General features: G+C 35.3%; 1 protein-coding gene across 3 annotated transcripts in view; it reads right to left on the bottom strand.

Moving 5' to 3' along the window:
- Positions 1–4762: 4762 nt before the first annotated feature.
- Positions 4763–24953, bottom strand: part of LOC125649424 (uncharacterized) — a 41337-nt gene continuing 21146 nt past the window's right edge. For all 3 annotated transcript variants that reach the window (XM_048876969.2, XM_048876970.2, XM_048876971.2), the window contains 6 exons: positions 20088–20213; positions 19515–19636; positions 19035–19058; positions 9112–9190; positions 6192–6337; positions 4763–5976 (listed from right to left, as the gene is read on the bottom strand). In XM_048876969.2, the coding sequence (XP_048732926.2) occupies positions 5920–5976; positions 6192–6337; positions 9112–9190; positions 19035–19058; positions 19515–19636; positions 20088–20213 (554 nt within the window). In that variant the 3' untranslated portion in view covers positions 4763–5919. The remainder of the gene's footprint in view (positions 5977–6191; positions 6338–9111; positions 9191–19034; positions 19059–19514; positions 19637–20087; positions 20214–24953) is intronic.

Below are 24953 nucleotides of genomic sequence, written 5' to 3' on the forward strand. Positions count from 1 at the left end.
TCCCATACATCTCGTAAACATCAGTTTGCTGTAACGAAGCTTGACCTGTAAACATATTTGTATTAGTAAATCACAAGCCAAATGTCAGCTTCCAGAATAAAAGCATGGTAAAAGTAACTCCGAAAAAAATATACCGAAAAGTGCTATAAACCGTGAAACTAAATCTTACAATCTTTTATTAGATTAGTTCACCCTATCAAAGGGGAGAACTGATCAAGTAACTACATATCGAATTTCAGATCCCTAATCTAAAGCACGATAGAAGAAAGTCCGAAAACCTCTAAAACTTCATTGTTATTTCGGATTTTAAACATTTCGGTTGAGCATCACTGAAGAGATATTATTTGTCGAAATGCGCATCTGGTGCATCAAATGGTACCGTATAAGTTTTACATTTGTCACAGAGTCCCTATATAATCTTGTAAACGTCACTTAACTATGACGTCACTTAACTATGACGAAACTGTAAACACGAAAAGTAGTAAACCGTATACTACTTCAGCTTCCTAATTCAATGCATGATAAATAAAAGTGTGGAAAACCAACTGAGACAGATTGGCGGACAGAGGAGGAGGACACCTAAAGTCTTCTTCAATTTCAGCGGTAGGAGGCTGATAAAAATCAACGTTGTAAAACAAATCTTGGGACGCTCCCTGCTTCTACGTGTCTGATCATGAAAGAGAGACAGGTATTTTAAAAAAATCTTTTATTCAGATCCTTTATGCAATTTATCGATAAGGAAGTATTCTAACGAAAAGTCAAGAATTTTAACATTTTTTACTGACTTTCTCAGCTTTTACTTCTTTCATAATGTGAATCCTCATCCTCATGTCTAACTTCAGACTTCATTAGTTACCTTTGAAAAACTATTTTTGAAATATGTAGCTAGTAGAACGGAAGGAATCCTTTGAACGTCTTCGGAAAATGCGCTTTAAAGGCAGGTACATTGTCATTAACCCATTTTTATCTTCAAGATTTCTTGTAATTTTTTTTTTTTTTTTTTTTTTTTTACAGTATTTCGGTATTTAATTTGAAACTTTGTAAATGTATATCAAAATGGCTGGAAAAAATAACAGTGTATTTCACAAATTTTTTGCATTATATGACAAATTGACGTCATCCATTGAAAGATAATGGTTATCAGATGATTCGTGTCCGGTTTTAATTAAATGAATACGAAGGAAAACAAAATGACTGATGCTATTGTTGGAAAACATAACGCGTATCGCAAAATTAGCGAATTGCATGTAATCTACATGCACAACGATTGCAATGTATCCGTTAATGAACAACTTTTACTTTTTCATTAGCCAACGATTTATCATTAGACGTTACGATGGTACATCATTAATGATTTGAATTTTTCCTTAGCGAACACAAATGCATTTGTTAATGCAACATTTACTACTAGTGAATTTTATACATGTATACCATTAGTAGTTGCTACAGTGCATGCTTGTAAGAACAACACCTAAACTCATACTCAGTAGGGGACAATTAATGACGCAGAAATTCCCTACAACATGTAAACTCCTTTCCACCCCCGGTGCGGAATTGAACTCACCACCCACGGAATCAAACCCCCTTCTACCGCACTAGACCATCTCATTCTTTATAAATTTATACTCAATATTGATACCTGTAAAATGTCACCTCTCTTGGAAAATAATCCTTAATCATAACAATAAACAAGGTCTATGTATATAGGCAGCCTTCTGGGTAATTGATATACCATGCACCATGGGACAAAGCCTGCTTCTTCATTAGCACTGTATTCTGTTTACACGTGTCAGTCATTTAGATGAATTGTTGACAAATGGAGAAATCGATCAAACAAGCACTAAACAATATGACCGCTGCTTTACGAAGAATATAATTCAAAATATATCCATTCATTGACCTCTTTTCAAAATGTAAGAATTTCCCAGGTTTCTAGAACCTCACACGGTTGTTCAGTTGTATGTAGTAATTCAAATGTTCTCATCTACATGTATTGATTACCCCTGAAACTTCACTGCCGTGACCAGATTCCACCACAACCTCTTAAATTCGTTTGTACCATCGGTGTAAGTCTTGGTGACTTGTACTATATTCTACCACAGTTATTGCAAAAATCAAAGGATTGCCGCCGTCATTATTCTTCGATATACCTTCATACGTATTAACTGATTATGAGTAAATTGATACACCTCTCGCTTGCACTTCGAGTTTTGCTAATGCAACAATAAAGTCTATGACTGATAATTCAATTTCATTGTCATAACAAGAGGTCCATCAGCCACATGGCTCACCTGAGTCTCCTTGGGTCATATTTAAGGATCTTCCCTTTATATATTCACAGGTAAAACTTTGATCCCTACTGTGTCCCGAACCTACCCTTGGGGTCAGCGATGTAACAAATGTGAATCTTCACTATGTCAGGAAACTTTCATGTAAATCTCTCTGGCCCAATGGTTCTTGAGAGGATTTTTCCCTATATATTTGTATGTAAAACTTTGATTCCCACCCAACCCCTGGGGCCCTTATTTCTAAAAACTTGAATCTGCACTTTGACAGGAAGCTTTCATGTAAATGTATACTTTTCTGGCCCAATGGTTCTTGAGAAGATTTTTAAGTAAAACTTTGATCCCCTATTGTGCCCCATCCTACCCCCAGGGGTCATGATATTAACAAACTTGAATTTGCACTACATGTATGTCAGGAAGCTTTCATGGAAATTTCTACTTTCCTGACCCAGTAGTTCTTGAGTAGATTTTTAAAGATTTTCCCTATATATTCGGATGCAAAACTTTTGATCCCCTATTGTGGCCCCAACCTACCCTCGAGGGGTTATGGTTTCAACAAACCTGAATCATCACTATGTCAGGAAGCTTTTAAGTAAATTTTAGCTCTACTTGCCCATTGGTTCTTGAGGTTTTTAAATGACCCCACCCTATTTTTGTGATTATCTTCCCTTTGAAAGAGGCATGGCCGCCCTTCACTTGAACAAACTTTAACGCCCATTACCCCAGGATGCTCTTTGCCAAGTTTGGTTGAAATTAGCCCAGTGGTTCTGGAGAAGAAGTCGAAAATGTGAAAGGTTTATAGACAGACAGATAGACGATGGGTGATCAGAAAAGCTCAATTGATAAATGACTGAAAAGCATTTGTCATTCAGTATAAACCAGTCATCTGCATTCCGAGAGCGATACACATGTAACCATGGTGATACACAGAAAACTTTTTCTTGAACTGTACTCAAAGCAATTAATACAATCCGTTAACATTAAACTAAATACTTCAAATTTTTTTTTTTCAAAATAGATTTTGATCAAGTGAGCGCATCTAAAGGTGAAGGCAGAGTGGTGAAAGCGACCTTTGACAAATTTTTGGATCTGCTGAAGACCTTTAAAATATATTAGGAAAATTGTTTTCAGTACACAGGAAGATACGCCCCACATCACTGTCCAATGTATTCATCACAGACAAACAGTATTTTTTTTTTTTATTTCAGAAGCAACTACAAAAACATGTACTTTTTTTTTTTTTTAATGAAACAACATAATCTTCACAATTATAAAGAATTTTTTACAAATATCACAGGTTCATGGCACTGAAAAATGTATCACAGTAAGACATTCAACATAATAAGCAGCCTCAATTTCATTACTAATTTCCAGGTTTCAAAAATCGATTCTAGCACACATAAAATTTGGCCGAGTCGGATCTGTTGCACTATTTGGCATGATTCACAGGCAATTATATCGCTTGTGTTCGAATTCACTATTAAAGATTACTTATAATATTAAATTCGAACCTAAACAATATAATTGCCTGTGGCATAATTAATTCATTTAGCGCTTTGTTCTCTGATTGATAATGGATAAACTGAGATTTTCATATTTTAACACAACAATAAATTAGTGCTGAGAGCTAAAATATGAATTCCACTAAAATAAGTTCATAAACAATATATGCAAATCACAATTTGTTTTGAGAATAGTTTGAATACATCATTATCTTTGTAATTTTGATAAACCAAGAAATAGCAACTAATCATGGTAAGATTTTTTTTTCTTCAGTCTTTCTGAATTCAAAAGTTCATACAACTATAGAACTGTGAGTGTGTGTCTGTGTGCAAAATGAATTTTACAAGAGGTACTGTGAGCAATGCTCACTAAGAATACCCCCCCCCCTTACCCCAATCTCCCAAAGGGTGTTGGTAATAGGTATAAACTACCTCTTTTCTGAGTGTAAAAAACAAATGGCATGACAAACCGAACCATATTGCTACTTTGATGTCCAGTGCACGTGACCTTTGACCTTTTTACCCCAAAATCGATAGGGAAATCTTCATCCCATGGGTAGTCCATATGTATGATATGGTGACTGTAGGTGGAAAGGATAACGCTTTAGAGCCCGGAAACCATATTGCTACTTCGATGTCCAGTGCGCTTGACCTTTGGACCCCAAAATCGATAGGGCCCGGAAACCATTGCGTCTACAGACGGACGGACAACCCGATTCCAGTATACCCCCCCCCCCCCAACTTGTTGCGGGGGGTATAAAAATGAACAATAATACTGCCACAGGGTTTAGTGAAAGTAAAGGAAAATGAATGCTAGTGTACATCTAAGGGGATGGACATCAAGACATGCCAATCAGGTACCATGGCAACTATAAACATTTCTTCTAGATCTGGATCACTACAAAACCAGGTTCACCGAGTTTAGGAACTTGAAGAAGTTTGGAAAAGATAAAACACTCCTGGGTGGCAATGCAATTTCGGAGCATCTACATTTATATTGTATGTTTCATGACATTATTAACTCTGTCTCAAATAAAAAATGAAAATGTCAAACATTTTTAAAACAAGGCACACATCTAAAAATAGAAGCAATGGATGAATATGACTTGATCAAAGAAGAAAAAAACATACAAACCATAGACATTACAACCAGATAATGAATTCTCATTAACATACAGTGTAGGATACAGCTAATTATTGTACAGGTATTGATGAATGAACCAATGACTTATGTCATTATATACACTAGTTCAATATACAAGTATTATAATATTGAGTATATTGTACTATGTTTTATATTCACATTCAGCAGAATATTCTATGACTCAAATCACCAAGAGAGGTGCAATATCTTCTGTCCACAAACAACAAGCAATAAATATATCTAATTAATCTACAAACACAAAAAATACCACACATGTTATTTTCTATGAAAGCTGCCATTAGACCTTAGGCTTTGTTTTAAAAATATCTTTCTGGTATGCATTGCTTGGAGTATCTGGCAATGAATAGATGGGTGGGGTCTACAATGCATGTCTACTTGGCTTGCCATTTGAAGTACAAAAACAATAACTCCTGAGAGGTACGCTTTCCCCTTCGAGGTACAACACAACAGCAAACATTTTATTTCATTGAAACTACAAGATTTATTTGATGAAGAAACTGAATACAGTCTCTGTTCAAGAAAATAAACGTTGTGTTTTTACAACAGGCAGATGAAAATGCCATTCACGTTAAAGCTATATTACTGTATAAAAACTATCAAGAATTCACACATATAACCAAAAATAAAGAAAAAGAAAAAGAAAAGATTTTTTTTTAAAGAAGTTTTGAAAATATGAATTTGATTTAATTTAATGGTGTTCTTAATATGCAATTCATTTATAATGCTGCAATGTATTTTGATCATCTTCATGAATGAAAACATTTGGCTGATTTTTAAGATGAACCAAATGCACAATCAGCTATGTATGAGTGTTTTACAAACATTTGGTTTCCCATTCCTGACTGTATTCCTTCACTTATCAAAGGTCATTTGAAAACAGATCTTCTGTACAGTAAAAATAACCTTCCATGACATCCCATAGGTCATTTTAAAGCAAGTTTAGCTAAAATATATAAACAATCCAGAACTATTTCTTGTGCTGCAGCTTCCCAGCAATCTTCCACAAATTTGGTCTTCTGGGAACCTGCAGATATACAATATTGAAGACCTGTTTAACATTAATTCCTTTGTCTGTCTATCTGTGTTTCTCTCTCTCTCTCTCTCTCTCTCTCTCTAAAATATGTTAAATGCATGTCTTACAACATTATAATACAGCTCATTTTTCTTCCAATATTCTTTTTACCAACTTGCTTTGAAAAAATCTTTGAAATGTATTAACATATGATCATTAAGACTCACGTATTTGTGGAGTTTTTCAGTGGATACAAGCGGCATTACAGAGGGACGTCCATGGGCACACTGGAACGGGAGATGACACCGCGCCAGGGACATGATTAGGTTCTCACATTCCTCCTTAGACAGGGGGTCTCCAAACTTTATAGCCCCTAGGAAGTAAACTGAAGAGCTATAGATCACATTTCTATTGATAAACTATAAATACAAAATAATAGAGACCCCTATCTATGAACCCTAAATATTGTAATTCAAATGAGTATGCATCATAAATAAACTGAATCAAGATCGTGGTTTAATCATTATTCAATAAATATAAGTTTTTGTGGCGGAACAAAACTATCAATTTTGTAATCTAAAATTATTATTTTTAGGCAAAACCATAAAAATTACTGCCCAATTTAAAACCTGTTAAATTTTCATCCTTTTGCTTCCTACACAATGAAAAAGTGTTCTTCCTATTATTCAATACGATTGTGTCTTTTTTTTATTTGCTGTCCGTGTTGGAAGTGTTGTCAATGATTTTAACATCTGAAAGAACTTTCAACAATTTAATAAAAATGTTTAAGAAGGAATAACACATCACAATAATGGCTGACTTCCTTTTGAAACATGAATGAAAATAAAAAGATAGGCAATACTTGTATATTCCCTTTAAATCTGATTGCCTAATTAGATAGGTCTGTAGATCGTGGGTTCAAGTCCAGCAGGGTTTTTAAATTTTTCACAAATTACTTTCTACTAAAACTGCATTTTCAAAACTTAATAAGGTAAATTTACAATTTTCAGTTTGAAAATATTATTGTATATATTGTATAATGAAATTTTTAGTGAGACACAAATATAACAATTTTACAATAAAAATGGTATATATATTTAGCAGGAGTTTATAATTCTAGCAACTTTATAATTCCAGGAAAGATAGCTAAAACAACTATTATGGAATAAATTGTTAGTGATATTCAATTTTAGCAATCTCACCACTCTCGCTATAAATGCTAAAATTAAATCATTGCTAAAAATTCATATATGGTATCCTGTACTTTCCATCCACATCAAATTTCCGTGATGTGTTATTCCTCCTTAACCCTGAACAGGTAAAACATTGAGATGATGCAGACACATAATACACAGTGTTATATTGTGTGTTAATCCTCCTTAACCCTGAACAGGTAAAACATTGAGATGATTCAGACACATGATACACAGTGTTACATTGTGTGTTAATCCTCCTTAACCCTGAACAGGTAAAACATTGAGATGATTCAGACACATGATACATAGTGTTATATTGAGAGTTATTCCTCCTTAACCCTGAACAGGTAAAACATTGAGATGATTCAGACACATGATACATAGTGTTATATTGAGAGTTATTCCTTCTTAACTCTGAACAGGTAAAACACTGAGATGATTCAGACATACTACACAGTGTTATATTGTGTGTTAATCCTCCTTAATCCTGGACAAGTAAAACATTGTGATGATGCAGACACATGATGCACTATATGTTACATTGTGTGTTATTCCTCCTTAACTGTGAACAGGTAAAACATTGAGATGATTCAGACACATGATACACAGTGTTATATTGTGTGTTAATCCTCCTTAACCCTGAACAGGTAAAACATTGAGATGATTCAGACACATGATACATAGTGTTATAATGAGTGTTATTCCTCCTTAACCCTGAACAGGTAAAACATTGAGATGATTCAGACACATGATACATAGTGTTATATTGAGAGTTATTCCTTCTTAACTCTGAACAGGTAAAACACTGAGATGATTCAGACATACTACACAGTGTTATATTGTGTGTTAATCCTCCTTAATCCTGGACAAGTAAAACATTGTGATGATGCAGACACATGATGCACTATATGTTACATTGTGTGTTATTCCTCCTTAACTGTGAACAGGTAAAACATTGAGATGATTCAGACACATGATACACAGTGTTATATTGTGTGTTAATCCTCCTTAACCCTGAACAGGTAAAACATTGAGATGATTCAGACACATGATACATAGTGTTATATTGTGTGTTATTTCTCCTTAACTCTGAACAGGTAAAACATTGAGATGATTCAGACACATGGTACACAGTGTTATAATGAGTGTTATTCCTCCTTAACCCTGAACAGGTAAAACATTGAGATGATTCAGACATATGATACACAGTGTCATATTGTGTGTTAATCATCCTTAACCCTGAACAGGTAAAACATTGAGATGATTCAGACACATGATACATAGTGTTATATTGACCTACATTTCACCAGGTAACAGATGTTCAATAAGAAGGAAATGGAGCAAATAATTAAATACACACATCTCAGAAATTTCTGATTTTAGTCAACACTTTGCCATCAATTTACATTGTTCTGTTAAAAGAAAACTTATTAACTGGTGAGTTGGGGAACACACATGTAAATGGATCTATGGACCTATGTTGTGTGTAATAACCTAACTCCAAGACCCCCCATCAGCACATACATCTGTACCTGTATGTTTATGCAGGCAATATCAAATCAAACTTGTTTTTCATAAGTAGCCAACAATCAAGGAAAATTTGATTCATTTTTCTGTCAATAATTTTATTTTAGTTCACCAGCAATGTTCCGAGGTGTGCAATACATTGTCTTCATATAGAATCTTCTGTAGTCAGTTTCTTTTTCTTCATTTTTTTTTGTCAACATGTTATTACTATCAATTTTGACTCTCTTCTTTTGTATGCTGCTCTTTATTTGTATCCCCTCAAGAGCCCCAAATTGGTTTCAATAAATCTATTCTATTCTATACGTGCAATTCTTTCAGATGTATTTTATGTGTACATGAAATTATATCATTTGTTTTAGACATATGCAAGTACACTGAAATAATTACATTGTAATAGTAAATAACGTGCAAAATGTTGACAAACCTCGACAAGCCAGACCACACAGGAGTTTGTGAATTGTCAGGGGCATACGATCTCTGGCACCCTTTGTGGACTTCAAAAACTGAAGAAGAAAATCGTTTTGAAGAATTTCGTCATTAATAATATGTACACGTAGTGCATGCAACACACTAAAAGGTCTATAAATGGCAACTGTCAGTCACTCTAGCTTTAGTCTAAAAATAAGATTTCAAAAAGAAAGCATTTCAGTATATATTGCAATAAAATGTACAGGGAGCGTTATACAATTATTGACTATTCCTGAGGTTGACATTTCGAATTATAAGCCCCATGCAAGCAAGTAAATATCACTTCCATGGTGTTAATGCTTTAATTCAGTGTCATATTGACTATGCATGTACATCGTGGTACGAAGGTTTGACTGTTAAGCTTAAGAAAAAACTACAGATTATTCAAAACATAGCTATTAGATTTATCTTAGATTTATCCTCTAGAAGTAGTATCAACGCTGAAATATTTGAAAAGCTGGAGTATTTGAACATTAGCAATAGAGTAAAACAGCTTTGACTGAATCGCGTCTTTAATATTTTTCATGAAAAATGTCAAGATTATTTAAAAAATAATTTTAGGAGAAATTGTTCATCCAGATCAACTAGATCAAGTAAGCTTAATTTCTATTTACCAAGGGTTGAGAAAATGGAACCAGAAACATTTTATTTTAACGGCATCAAAGACTGGAACTCTATCCCTGATCAAATAAAATGTATAAACAATAGATTTTCATTTAACTCTGCAGTTAAAAAACATTTACTCAATGAAATGAAGAAAATGGCAGATAGTTATTTCTTGTATTATTGATCCACATTGTCTTGTTCATACATAGTTATTAGAGTTGTTATTTATTCCAACAATTTTCAATATTAAGCACTGTTGAAATGTAAGATATTTAAAGTATTCTTATGTGTTTCAAATCAATGTCTTTCAATATCTTTTTGTTTGTATTGTTTTATTATGCTAATAATGATAATATATTGTGTATGTAATATTATAAGATCAGAAGGACCCCATTGGAAATAAGCTATATGGCTTTCATGGGTTATCCTTGGCTATAAGCATATACATTAATTTACTCACTGTGCTCTTAAAGTCAAATAGCTGTTAAAATTTACCTTTTTATCTTATGTATTTAACATCAACTTTTGTTTTAACTATGTGTTCCTCTGTGATGTTGTCTGGTATTTATATTGTATATGTGCCTATTCCTAAATAAATAAACTAAAAAACTAAAATAAAGTGAGATGACAACTGATATCAAAAGACAATAATCATTTTATAAAATGATTTCATGCTGAGTTATATTATTTTTCTATTAAGGAAAAAGTGAGAATTCTGTTTTCTCATGAACGAATCATCTCAGAAAACACCGACGTAAAACAAGGGGACTGCCACCTTTCTCAGGCTGGGATACATGTTCCCATAGTTTAGCAGCACCCTCATAAGAAGCTCAGGTTGGGATACATGTTCCCGTAATTTAGCAGTACCCTCATAAGAAACTCAGGCTGGGATACATGTTCCCATAGTTTAGCAGCACCCTCACCAGAACGCATAGAAAGCTAGCGGAAAAAACTTTGCTTTATGGCTATGCTATAATGTACATTTACATTGATTGTTCTTGTGTCAATGTCTCATAAACTTTTAAAAACAATTAATGTTGTTTATGAGATTTAATAAATGGAGGAAGTGCCAGACTAAAAGAAATACCAATGATCAGAAGTTCAGAGATTGCTAACAAAAGGTAGATGGCCTTCATTGTATATGGCACATACACCTAATGTACCATGTGCGCAGGTATAGCTGTTTACAAGGAGGTCATTAAACACTGAAATTTACTATTCCTTACAGGGGGGGGGGGGGGGGGATGGAAATTTGAAAGGTCTCCACATACATTTGTATTTTCAATAACAAAGCAAAATGCTTAATAAGGCTTAGCATGATTTACAATTTAGATATAAAACTGTCTGAAGAAAACAAGCTTGTGTTGCTATGTAAAGTGCATGCGGAATATGGGAATATATTTACAATTGCAATGTTTAATCAAATAGTCTTCATAAAGTTACTATTATACATACAACAACATACAACAATATATGCTCAGTTGTTCTGTGTTTCAGAATGACAAAGGGGGGGGGGGGGGGGGGCGCTTTATATCTCAAAACAACAATGTTTTTTCTATTCAGTTTCTCTGTGTGTCATTATCATATAACCTGTACTAATCTCAGCCAGCTATTTGGGAAACTCCAATATACACTGTACGTGATCCGAAATACGAAATAACAATCATAAAGGGATTGAAAATCTGAACGAACAAGGTCAACAACAGCAATTTAAGTCTTTTGAACTTTATCAGTCTGACAACTCTCCCCACCTGTCCTGTATTTTTATCAGAACCAGCAAATCTAAAAACAATTATTCAAAATAAATCCTGATCCAACTGAACTGTACATTTGTACAATCTATAATGCAGGATGATGATGTCACAATGGTGAATAAATGCAATTTCATCTCTCATGCACAAATGTGTGTTGAACATCTTGTTTTCTTGGAAGGAGTGGTGTCATTTTGACCGTTCAGGAAAGAAAGAAATTTCCACTCATTCAAAAAGATATATTCACTAATTAAAGAAATATCATATCCCCAAAGTGCAATGCCTGAGAAGGATAGAAGGATAAGATTTCTTAAAGTGAATGTTCCATACGCCCTACTGATTCATGCAATAAATTGTTCATTATACAGAATCAACTACATGTATTATTCCCAGCATGTCTCCTATGTTTGTCACAGAATACTGGACTTTTATTTACAGGGCTGCATTCAAAATCATAGTGGGATCAAAGAATCAGAGGAGGATCAACGAATCATGTGGGGGGATCAAACAATCAGAAGGAGGATCAAAGAACCAGAAGGATCAAAGAATCAGAGGAGGATCAAAGAATTAGAACGATGATCAAAGAATCAGGTGGGGGATCAAAGAATCATTGTTTTCTCATGAATGAATCATCTCAGAAAACATTGACGTAAAACAAGGGGACTGCCACCTTTCTCAGGCTGGGATACATGTTCCCATAGTTTAGCAGTACCCTCATAAGAAGCTCAGGCTGGGATACATGTTCCCGTAGTTTAGCAGTACCCTCGTTAGAAGCTCAGGCTGGGATACATGTTCCCGTAGTTTAGCAGTACCCCCGTTAGAAGCTCAGGCTGGGATACATGTTCCCGTAGTTTAGCAGCACCCTCACCAGAACACATAGAAAGCTAGCGGCAAACCTTTGCTTTATGTCTATGTTGTAATGTACATTTACAGTGATTGTTCTTGCGTCAATAACTCATAAACTTTCAAAAACAATTAATATATTGTTGATGATATTTAATAAATGGAGGAAGTGCCAGACTAAAAGAAATACCAATGATCAAAAGTTCAGAGATTGCTAACAAAAGGTAGATGGCCTTCATTGTATATGGCACATACACCTAATGTACCATGTGCGCAGGTATAGCTGTTTACAAGGTCATTAAACACTGAAATTTATTATTCCTTACAGGGGGGGGGGGGGGGATGGAAATTTGAAAGGTCTCCACATACATTTGTATTTTCAATAACAAAGCAAAATGCTTAATAAGGCTTAGCATGATTTACAATTTAAATATAAAACTGTCTGAAGAAAACAGCTTGTGTTGCTATGTAAAGTGCATGCAGAATATGGGAATATATTTACAATTGCAATGTTTAATCAAATAGTCTTCATAAAGTTACTATTATACACACAACAATATATGTTCAGTTTTTTTGTGTTTCAGAATGACAAGTGGGGGTGGGGGCTTTATATCTCAAAACAACAATGTTTTTTCTGTTCAGTTTCTCTATGTGTCATTATTATATAACCTGTACTAATCTCAGCCAGCTATTTGGAGAACTCCAATATAAGTGATCCGAAATACACAAAATAACAATCATGAAGGGATCGGAAAATCTAAAACAATAAGGTCAACAACAGCAATTTAAGTCTTTTGAACTTTATCAGTCTGACAACTCTCCCCACCAGTCCTGTATTTTTATCAGAACCAGCAAATCTAAAAAAAAAAAATATTCAAAATAAATCCTGATCCAATTGAACAGTACATTTGTACAATCTATTATGCAGGATAATGATGTCACAATGGTGAATAAATGCAATTTCATCTCTCATGCACAAAAGTGTGTTGAACATCTTGTTTTCTTGGAAGGAGTGGTGTCATTTTGACCATTCAGGAGAGAAAGAAATTTCCACTCATTCAAAGATATATTCACTAAAGAAAACTCATATCCCCAAAGTGCAATGCCTGAGAAGGATAAGATTTTTTATAGTGAATGTTCCATATGCCCTACCAATTCATGCAATAAATTGTTCATTATACAGAATCAACTACATGTATTATTCCCAGCATGTCTCCTATGTTTGTCACAGAATACTGGACTTTTATTTACAGGGCTGCATTCAAAATCATAGTGGGATCAAAGAATCAGAAGGAGGATCAAAGAATCAGGTGGGGGATCAAAGAATCAGAGGAGGATCAAAGAATCATGTGGGGGGATCAAACAACCAGAAGGAGGATCAAAGAACCAGAAGGATCAAAGAATCAGAGGAGTATCAAAGAATTAGAACGATGATCAAAGCATCAGGTAGGGGATCAAAGAATCATTCTGTTTTCTCATGAACGAATCATCTCAGAAAACACTGACGTAAAACAAGGAGACTGCCACCTTTCTCAGGCTGGGATACATGTTCCCATAGTTTAGCAGTACCCTCATAAGAAGCTCAGGCTGGGATACATGTTCCCGTAGTTTAGCAGCACCCTCACCAGAACACATAGAAAGCTAGCGGCAAACTTTTGCTTTATGTCTATGTTGTACTGTACATTTACAGTGATTGTTCTTGTGTCAATGTCTCATAAACTTTCAAAAACAATTAATATGTTGTTTATGAGATTTAACAAATGCAGGAAGTGCCAGACTAAAAGAAATACCAATGATCAGAAGTTCAGAGATTGCTAACAAAAGGTAGGTGGCCTTCATTGTATATGGCACATACACCTAATGTACCATGTGCGCAGGTATAGCTGTTTACGAGGAGGTCATTAAACACTGAAATTTATTATTCCTTACAGGGGGGGGGGGGGGGGGTGGAAATTTGAAAGGTCTCCATATACATTTGTATTTTCAATAACAAAGCAAAATGCTTAATAAGGCTTAGCATGATTTACAATTTAGATATAAAACTGTCTGAAGAAAACAAGCTTGTGTTGCTATGTAAAGTGCATGCGGAATATGGGAATATATTTACAATTGCAATGTTTAATCAAATAGTCTTCATAAAGTTACTATTATACATACAACAACATACAACAATATATGCTCAGTTGTTTTGTGTTTCAGAATGACAAAGGGGTGGGGGTGGGGGTAGGGGAGGGGGGAGCTTTATATCTCAAAACAACAATGTTTTTTCTGTTCAGTTTCTCTATGTGTCATTATTATATAACCTGTACTAATCTCAGCCAGCTATTTGGAGAACTCCAATATAAGTGATCCGAAATACACAAAATAACAATCATGAAGGGATTGAAAAATCTAAAACAATAAGGTCAACAACAGCAATTTAAGTCTTTTGGACTTTATCAGTCTGACAACTCTCCCCACCAGTCCTGTATTTTTATCAGAACCAGCAAATCTAAAAAAAAATATTCAAAATAAATCCTGATCCAATTGAACAGTACATTTGTACAATCTATTATGCAGGATAATGATGTCACAATGGTGAATAAATGCAATTTCATCTCTCATGCACAAAAGTGTGTTGAACATCTTGTTTTTTTGGAAGGAGTGGTGTCATTTTGACCATTCAGGAGAGAAAGAAATTTCCACTCATTCAAAGATATATTCACTAAAGAAAACTCATATCCCCAAAGTGCAATGCCTGAGAAGGATAAGATTTTTTATAGTGAATGTTCCATATGCTCTACCAATTCATGCAATAAATTGTTCATTATACTGAATCAACTACATGTATTATTCCCAGCATGTCTCCTATGTTTGTCACAGAATACTGGACTTTTATTTACAGGGCTGCATTCAAAATCATAGTGGGATCAAAGAATCAGAAGGAGGATCAAAGAATCAGGTGGGGTATCAAAGAATCAGAGGAGGATCAAAGAATCAGGTGGGGGATCAAAGAATCAGAGGAGGATCAAAGAATCATGTGGGGGGATCAAACAACCAGAAGGAGGATCAAAGAACCAGAAGGATCAAAGAATCAGAGGAGTATCAAAGAATTAGAACGATGATCAAAGCATCAGGTAGGGGATCAAAGAATCATTCTGTTTTCTCATGAACGAATCATCTCAGAAAACACTGACGTAAAACAAGGAGACTGCCACCTTTCTCAGGCTGGGATACATGTTCCCATAGTTTAGCAGTACCCTCATAAGAAGCTCAGGCTGGGATACATGTTCCCGTAGTTTAGCAGCACCCTCACCAGAACACATAGAAAGCTAGCGGCAAACTTTTGCTTTATGTCTATGTTGTACTGTACATTTACAGTGATTGTTCTTGTGTCAATGTCTCATAAACTTTCAAAAACAATTAATATGTTGTTTATGAGATTTAACAAATGCAGGAAGTGCCAGACTAAAAGAAATACCAATGATCAGAAGTTCAGAGATTGCTAACAAAAGGTAGGTGGCCTTCATTGTATATGGCACATACACCTAATGTACCATGTGCGCAGGTATAGCTGTTTACGAGGAGGTCATTAAACACTGAAATTTATTATTCCTTACAGGGGGGGGGGGGGGGGGGGGGGGGGGGGGGTGGTGGAAATTTGAAAGGTCTCCATATACATTTGTATTTTCAATAACAAAGCAAAATGCTTAATAAGGCTTAGCATGATTTACAATTTAGATATAAAACTGTCTGAAGAAAACAAGCTTGTGTTGCTATGTAAAGTGCATGCAGAATATGGGAATATATTTACAATTGCAATGTTTAATCAAATAGTCTTCATAAAGTTACTATTATACATACAACAACATACAACAATACATGCTCAGTTGTTTTGTGTTTCAGAATGACAAAGGGGTGGGGGTGGGGGTAGGGGAGAGGGGAGCTTTATATCTCAAAACAACAATGTTTTTTCTGTTCAGTTTCTCTATGTGTCATTATTATATAACCTGTACTAATCTCAGCCAGCTATTTGGAGAACTCCAATATAAGTGATCCGAAATACACAAAATAACAATCATGAAGGGATTGAAAAATCTAAAACAATAACGTCAACAACAGCAATTTAAGTCTTTTGGACTTTATCAGTCTGACAACTCTCCCCACCTGTCCTGTATTTTTATCAGAACCAGCAAATCTAAAAAAATATTCAAAATAAATCCTGATCCAATTGAACAGTACATTTGTACAATCTATTATGCAGGATAATGATGTCACAATGGTGAATAAATGCAATTTCATCTCTCATGCACAAATGTGTGTTGAACATCTTGTTTTCTTGGAAGGAGTGGTGTCATTTTGACCATTCAGGAAAGAAAGAAATTTCCACTCATTCAAAAAGATATATTCACTAAAGAACAAGAGGCCCAAGGGCCTAGAATCTCTCTTCTGATAAATTGTACAACCCCACCATTTCTATTCTTAGCCTCTTAGTATTCTAAATCTTTAGTTAAATCCTAAGAATTCAAAAAAAGTAGGTCAATGTGGCCTACTTTTTGGTTTACACATTTTGAGAACCCAAGAAATATCAACTGACAAAGTTTGATGATTTTAAGCCAATTAGTATCTGAATATTGAAATATAGCTGTCAAATTCCAATCGTAGGTCATGGTGACCTACTTTTTGGTCATCGAACTCCGAACATGCAAGACCCATCAACTGACAAAGTTTGATGACTGTAGGTCAAATAGTATCTGAAATATATAAATATAGCCGTCAAATTCCAAAAGTAGGTCAAGGTGACCTACTTTTTCGTCAACACCCTTCAAACATGCAAGACCCAACAACTGACAACGTTTGATGACTGTAGGTCAAATAGTATCTGAATTATATAAATATAGCCGTCCAATTCCAAAAGTAGGTCAAGGTGACCTACTTTTTGGTCAACACCCTTTAAACATGCAAGACGCATCAACTGACAAAGTTTGATGACTGTAGGTCAAATAGTATCTGAAATATATAAATATAGGTGTCCAATTCCAAAAGTAGGTCAAGTTGACCTACTTTTTGGTCGAAACCCTTCGAACATGCAAGACCCATCAACTGACAAAGTTTGATGACTGTAGGTCAAATAGTATCTGAATATATAAATATAGCCGTCAAATTCCAAAAGTAGGTCAAGGTGACCTACTTTTTGGTCGACACACTCCGTTGACTCAAGATGCATCAACTGTCAAAGTTTGATGATTGTAGGTCAAATAGTGTCTGAAATATAGTAATTTAGCTGTCAAATACCAAAAGTAGGTCACGGTGACCTACTTTTTGGTCGACACAAACCGAAGACGAAGACGCATCAACTGACAAAGTTTGATGATCCTAGGTTTTACAGTGCCCAAAATATGCATCTAAAATTGAAAATGTGAAATTTGAATATCTGCAAAATTCAAAAAGTAGGTCACTGTGACCTACTTTTTTATAAATATGTTTCAAGGCCTCAAGATGCATCAACTTACAAGATTTGATGATTCTAAACCTCTCGGTATTTGAAATAACAACTTAAAATATATCTATAAATGATAAGCCATAAAATTCAGAAAGTAGGTCACGGTGACCTATTTTTCAGTTGACGCATTTCAAGGTCCCATGATCCACCAACTGACAAGTTTTGATGATCATAGGCTTCAAAGTGTCCAAGATATGCATCAAAATTAATTTTAAAATAAATACCTGCAAAATTCAAAAAGTAGGTCACCGTGACCTACTTTTGAGACAACTTGACACAAGGTCCTAAGATGCATCAACTGTCAAAATTTGATGATCCTAGTCCTTATAATGGCTAAAATATCTAAGATTTAAGGAATTTAAAAAAAATTTAAATTTAGGTCAACTTTGAAGTGACCTTGAGACCACGCCCTTTGCCCCAGGGTAATGCCTTGAACAATTTTTAATCTACAACATATCCTCATCCTTATGTGTAAGTTTGGTGATAATCTGCCCTGTGGTTCTTGAGAAGAAGATTTTTTAGCAACCACTACTTTTGTTTGTATTTTCCTGATTATCTCCCCTTGTTAAAGGGTCACAACCCTTAATTTAGTTTGTATGAAAGCCCTTGGGCCAATGATACCCTGTACCAAATTTGAAAGAAATTGGCCAAGGGGTTCTTGAGTTATAGCCCTTTTTCTAAAAAGTTTACGCACACCGCACAAATGGCCATAGCATTAGCTCTTTGAGCCTTTGGCTCAGAAGAGCTAAAAATTATATCCCCAAAGTGCAATGCCTGAGAAGGATAAGATTTCTTATAGTGAATGTTCCATACGCCCTACCAATTCATGCAATAAATTGTTCATTATACTGAATCAACTACATGTATTATTCCCAGCATGTCTCCTATGTTTGTCACAGAATACTGGACTTTTATTTACAGGGCTGCATTCAAAATCATATTGGGATCAAAGAATCAGAAGGAGGATCAAAGAATCAGGTGGGGGGATCAAAGAATCAGGTGGGGGATCAAACAACCAGAAGGAGGATCAAAGAATCAGATGAGGATGCTTGAGGGATTCCACTGAGATGGAATACATGCATATCAGTTTTATTTCAGGGAAAAATGACAGAACAAACCTATCAAACTAGCTCTCTCTTAAGTTATAGAATACATGATACATTTGCTCATAAATATCTCAAAAAATGAGAATCTTACCTGCACATGTTCAGTGATGGTATTCTGAAATAAAAATATGAAAAAAACCATTTAATAGGATATCACAATGCAGATCAACCCTTACAATGATACAGTGGAACCCCGTTATCACAGTTCTCATTTTGTCACAATAATATAACGTAATACCGTGGGCAATGTAATACATGTATCAGCACTTTTTGTATATTTCTTCTAAATTTGATTGTCTATGTGGGTACGTAGCTTAGTAGCTTAACATGTTGACTGCTGATCTGTAGATCGTGGGTTCGAGTCCAGCAGGGTTTTAATTTTTTTTTCCAAATTACATTCTACTAAAACTGCATAATTAAAAATTTTAAAGTTAAAATTTCAAAATATTATTGTATATATCCTCCACATCAAATTTTTTCAGGTGTTTATTCCTAAAATGCAATATTCTCATCTTCATATCAATCTATGTTTTTGAGTAATATTACACTACTCCATATGTAAAATACTAACCTTCAAAATGTTTAAAATAACGATGCCCTCTCTCTGTTTTTCTTCTTTTGCTGTGATGCATGATGGAATTTCCTTGATCAATATTGAATCTTTGGACAATTTACTTCTTGAAAAGTTTATTCCTGCAGAGATAGAACAGCCTTCCCATGAAAACTTGACATTGAAAGAAATTCTCTTTCATGATAAGCTATATACAATAACATATTACAATATACACATTTTCTTGTTTGTTTTTATATAAAAATAAAAATTAAAAGCAAATCAATCAGAAGTTTTCTCATCTTTGTGCAACTGGACCCAGTTGTATGAAGATAAGTTTAAAAACTATAATGGGCAGTTAACTTGCCATTAACTCTCTCATTTATATACTGTTAACCATCGATGGAACCTACAGGTTTTCTCTCCGTTACACTGCATTCAATGAGAAGAAAACCTGTGGGTTCTGATGATGACTGTTTTAACATTAACAGTCAGAAACTGGGCCCAGTTGTTTATATATTTTGCTGTTTGGTTAGCATGACGATAGAGACAGATCACGATTCCTGTCTTTTAATCCACAAATACAAAACTCACCAAGTCTTTGAAATTCTCCTCTAAAAGCCTCCATTACTCGGACATCTTCCTCTGTCAATTTCAATTCCTCCTCAGGGCTCAGAAGACAAGACTTAAATTGTTTCCCCTCACAACTCTCATAACAACCTTCAAGTCAAGCATTCATTTCTCAGTTTTCATGCGTGACTTTCAGCTATATTGCATTGATAGCAACAACAAAAAAATTAATAATAATAAACCTTCAATTAAACAGAATGACCGTATGATAGATCCAAGCTTGAAGCAGAATGAACTAGTACCCCTATGGGACAAATTTCAAATGAGATGTATTCAAAATATGGATATCTGAAGTTTGAACTGCAAGTTTTGTTTTTATTATGGGGGTGGGGTGGGGGTGGGGGTGGGGGTTGGTTAAATTGGTCAAATAGCAGAGCAATTTTCTTGTGAAAAGAATCAACTACTCATACATGTATATATTTCTATGGAATAATCTTGATTTTTGTCTAATAAAAGAATCTAATCATGTAACTTTCACTCTGGTGATTTTCTATTTCATAGTAGCCATGCAAGTTAACAATGCTGCTATGTAAATCAAAGTAATGAGAAAAAGTAGTGTCATATCTTGGGTTGTCATGTGGGCGTGTCCCCATACCCTATAAACTAAATTTTTCAGTGTGCTCAACCAATCTAATTGCATGTTGCAAGTATAATTCAATTAAAAATGTGTATTACAAATATTGATTTGAACATATTTTATTGAACAAAATCAAAAGGATTGGGAACAAGTTCTGACAACTTACTAGTCCCTCTCCTACAAATAGTCCTCAGGCAGAACATTTCCTACCAGTGAGTGACCTTAACATTGTCCACAAGATGCTTAATCAGGTATATGAAAAACTATCAGGTAATATTCGTCATGTAACATGTTAGTTGTACATTTCTTTGTTACAAAGTTATAGCCTGAACACGACTTGTAATGACCGACAAATAGCAAGGCTGAGAGGCTAAGTCCTTCATATACTGTCCAAACTAGAAAACTGACACGGTCAGCAAGGGCCCCACTGAGGGTTATTAGAGGAAAGTGATATCTGTATTTGATATAGAAATGTTTGAGGCTGGTATATATGTGATAGAATTGCTAATACTCAAAAGATACATTGGAATGCAAATTTGTGAAAAAGGAATCATGAAGTATATTTATGAGAGACTTATGCAATTTAAATTACTTCTGTTTGACACACACTCATCCACTCAAACACAACAGAGTGCAACTAAATCTCATTGTAAGGGGATTCAAAATGGATAACTGGTACTAATTGTGGTACATGCCATTTGAAAAGGATTATGGATTTGACATACTGATGTCTACGAAAAGGAAATTCTGACATCATGGGTCTAAGCGTTTTCAAACACATTTGATAGAAGTGTTCTACATTCTTAAAAATAACAAGAGGTATGCTCACTAAGAATACCCCCCCCCCCCAATCTCCCAAAGGTAATAGGTATAACCTACCTCTTTTCTGAGTGTAAACAAGAGGTACTGTGAGCAATGCTCACTAAGAATAACCCCCGCTTACCCCAATCTCCCAAAGGGTGTTGGTAATAGGTATAAACTACCTCTTTTCTGAGTGTAAAAAACAAATGGCATGACAAACCGAACCATATTGCTACTTCGATGTCCAGTGCATGTGACCTTTGACCTTTTCACCCCAAAATCGATAGGGAACATCTTCATCCCATGGGTAGTCCATATGTATGATATGGTGACTGTAGGTGGAAAGGATAACGCTTTAGAGCCCGGAAACCATATTGCTACTTCGATGTCCAGTGCGTGTGACCTTTGACCTTTTGACCCCAAAATCGATAGGGAACATCTTCATCCCATGGGTAGTCCATATGTATGATATGGTGACGGTAGGTGGAAAGGATAACGCTTTAGAGCCCGGAAACCATATTGCTACTTCGATGTCCAGTGCGCGTGACCTTTGACCTTTTCACCCCAAAATCAATAGGGAACATCTTCATCCCATGGGTAGTCCATATGTATGATATGGTGACTGTAGGTGGAAAGGATAACGCTTTAGAGCCCGGAAACCATATTGCTACTTCGATGTCCAGTGCACGTGACCTTTGAACTTTTGACCCCAAAATCGATAGGGAACATCTTCATCCCATGGGTAGTCCATATGTAAGATATGGTGACTGTAGGTGGAAAGGATAACGCTTTAGAGCCCGGAAACCATATTGTTACTTCGATGTCCAGTGCGCTTGACCTTTGGACCCCAAAATCGATAGGGAACATCTTCATCCCATGGGTAGTCCATATATATGATATGGTGACGGTAGGTGGAAAGGATAATGTTTTAGAGCCCAGAAACCATTGCGTCTACAGACGGACGGACGGACGGACGGACAGACAGATGGACAACCTGATTCCAGTATACCCCCCCCCCCCCAACTTGTTGCGGGGGGGTATAAAAACAAATGGCATGACAAACCGAACCATATTGCTACTTCGATGTCCAGTGCGCTTGACCTTTTCACCCCAAAATCGATAGGGAACATCTTCATCCCATGGGTAGTCCATATGTATGATATGGTGACTGTAGGTGGAAAGGATAACGCTTTAGAGCCCGGAAACCATATTGCTACTTCGATGTCCATTGCGCTTGACCTTTGACCTTTTCACCCCAAAATCGATAGGGAACATCTTCATCTCATGGGTAGTCCATATGTATGATATGGTGACTGTAGGTGGAAAGGATAACGCTTTAGAGCCTGGTAACCATATTGCTACTTCGATGTTCAGTGCGCTTGACCTTTGGACCCCAAAATCGATAGGGAATATCTTCATCCCATGGGTAGTCCATATATATGATATGGTGACGGTAGGTGGAATGGATAATGCTTTAGAGCCCGGAAACCATTGCGTCTACAGACGGACGGACGGACAGACGGACAACCCGATTCCAGTATACCCCCCACAAGTTGTGGGGGGTATAAAAATCTATAGAATATGTCTTTACATACATGGGCGAGGCAGTTTCCCTTATTCCTAGCAGAGACTACCATTTTCACCAACGAAAGTTTGGTAACAGTAATTAATAAGGTACATTCATTTTGTATCTATTTTGTGACTTTGTTTATTAAAAGGAAAAGTTCTCTAAAAATTAGTACATAATTCAATGAAGCAGTTAAGTTAGATCATACTTCACTTTGCAACCGGATGTCAGAAATTTTAATTTCGTATTCTGATCCCGATTGAGAGCTGTTGACTGGGAATGACGTACATTTAATTCAATATACATGTAACACCAAACATTTTTATATCACATTCAGAAAAAATATATATTTATACACATACACAAATGTTGAAGAGTGTTGTTTTTTTTTTTGCAAATTTTCTATATCAATATATCATAATTTGAATAGAATTATCTCCCTTAGACAGTGGTAAATAGATAGTCATAATAAGAAAGATGATGACATACATACAGACAGACAAAGTGGCATGATCCCAAATCTATAGGTGTCTTCCTCGTATTGTAAATTATTTCTATACAAAATTTGAAATCTGTACAAAGAATATGTCACAAAGAAAGTGTTGACGGACAGATGGAAGGACAATGTGATTACAAAAGGGCTCCCGCATTTCATGCAGGGCCCTAACAAACACACACAGGCTAAGTCCTACACATACTATCCAAACTTTGCTAAATTATCTCTAGAGATTCAAAAATAATTGATATAGTTTGCAGTCATTCACTGAAAACTAAAGATGGACTACCATTCATTGATAACTAGAGATGGACTACCATTCATTGATAACTAGAAATGGACTACCATTCATTGATAACTAGAGATGGACTACCGTTCATTGATAACTAGAGATGGACTACCATTTATTGATAACTAGAGATGGACTACCATTCATTGATAACTAGAAATGGACTACCATTCATTGATACTAGAAATGGACTACCATTCATTGATAACTAGAAATGGATTACCATTCATTGATAACTAGAAATGGACTACCATTCATTGATAACTAGAGATGGACTACCATTCATTGATAACTAGAGATGGACTACCGTTCATTGATAACTAGAGATGGACTACCATTCATTGATAACTAGAGATGGACTACCATTCATTGCTACTAGAAATGGACTACCATTCATTGATAACTAGAGATGGACTACCATTCATTGATAACTAGAGATGGACTACCATTCATTGATACTAGAAATGGACTACCATTCATTGATAACTAGAGATGGACTACCATTCATTGATAACTAGAGATGGACTACCATTCATTGATAACTACAGATGGACTATGATTCATTGATACTAGAGATGGACTACCATTCATTGATACTAGAAATGGACTACCATTCATCGATAACTACAGATGGACTATGATTCATTGATACTAGAAATGGACTACCATTCATTGATACTCGAAATGGACTACCATTCATTGATAACTAGAGATGGATTACCATTCATTGATAACTAGAGATGGACTACCATTCATTGATACTAGAAATGGACTACCATTCATTGATAACTAGAGATGGATTACCATTCATTGATAACTAGAAATGGACTACCATTCATTGATACTAGAAATGGACTACCATTCATTGATAACTAGAGATGGATTACCATTCATTGATACTAGAAATGGACTACCATTCATTGATAACTAGAGATGGATTACCATTCATTGATAACTAGAGATGGACTACCATTCATTGATACTAGAAATGGACTACCATTCATTGATAACTAGAGATGGATTACCATTCATTGATAACTAGAAATGGACTACCATTCATTGATACTAGAAATGGACTACCATTCATTGATAACTAGAAA

The sequence above is a fragment of the Ostrea edulis genome, chromosome 5 (assembly GCF_947568905.1).
Source record: "Ostrea edulis chromosome 5, xbOstEdul1.1, whole genome shotgun sequence".
NCBI lineage: Eukaryota > Metazoa > Mollusca > Bivalvia > Ostreida > Ostreidae > Ostrea > Ostrea edulis.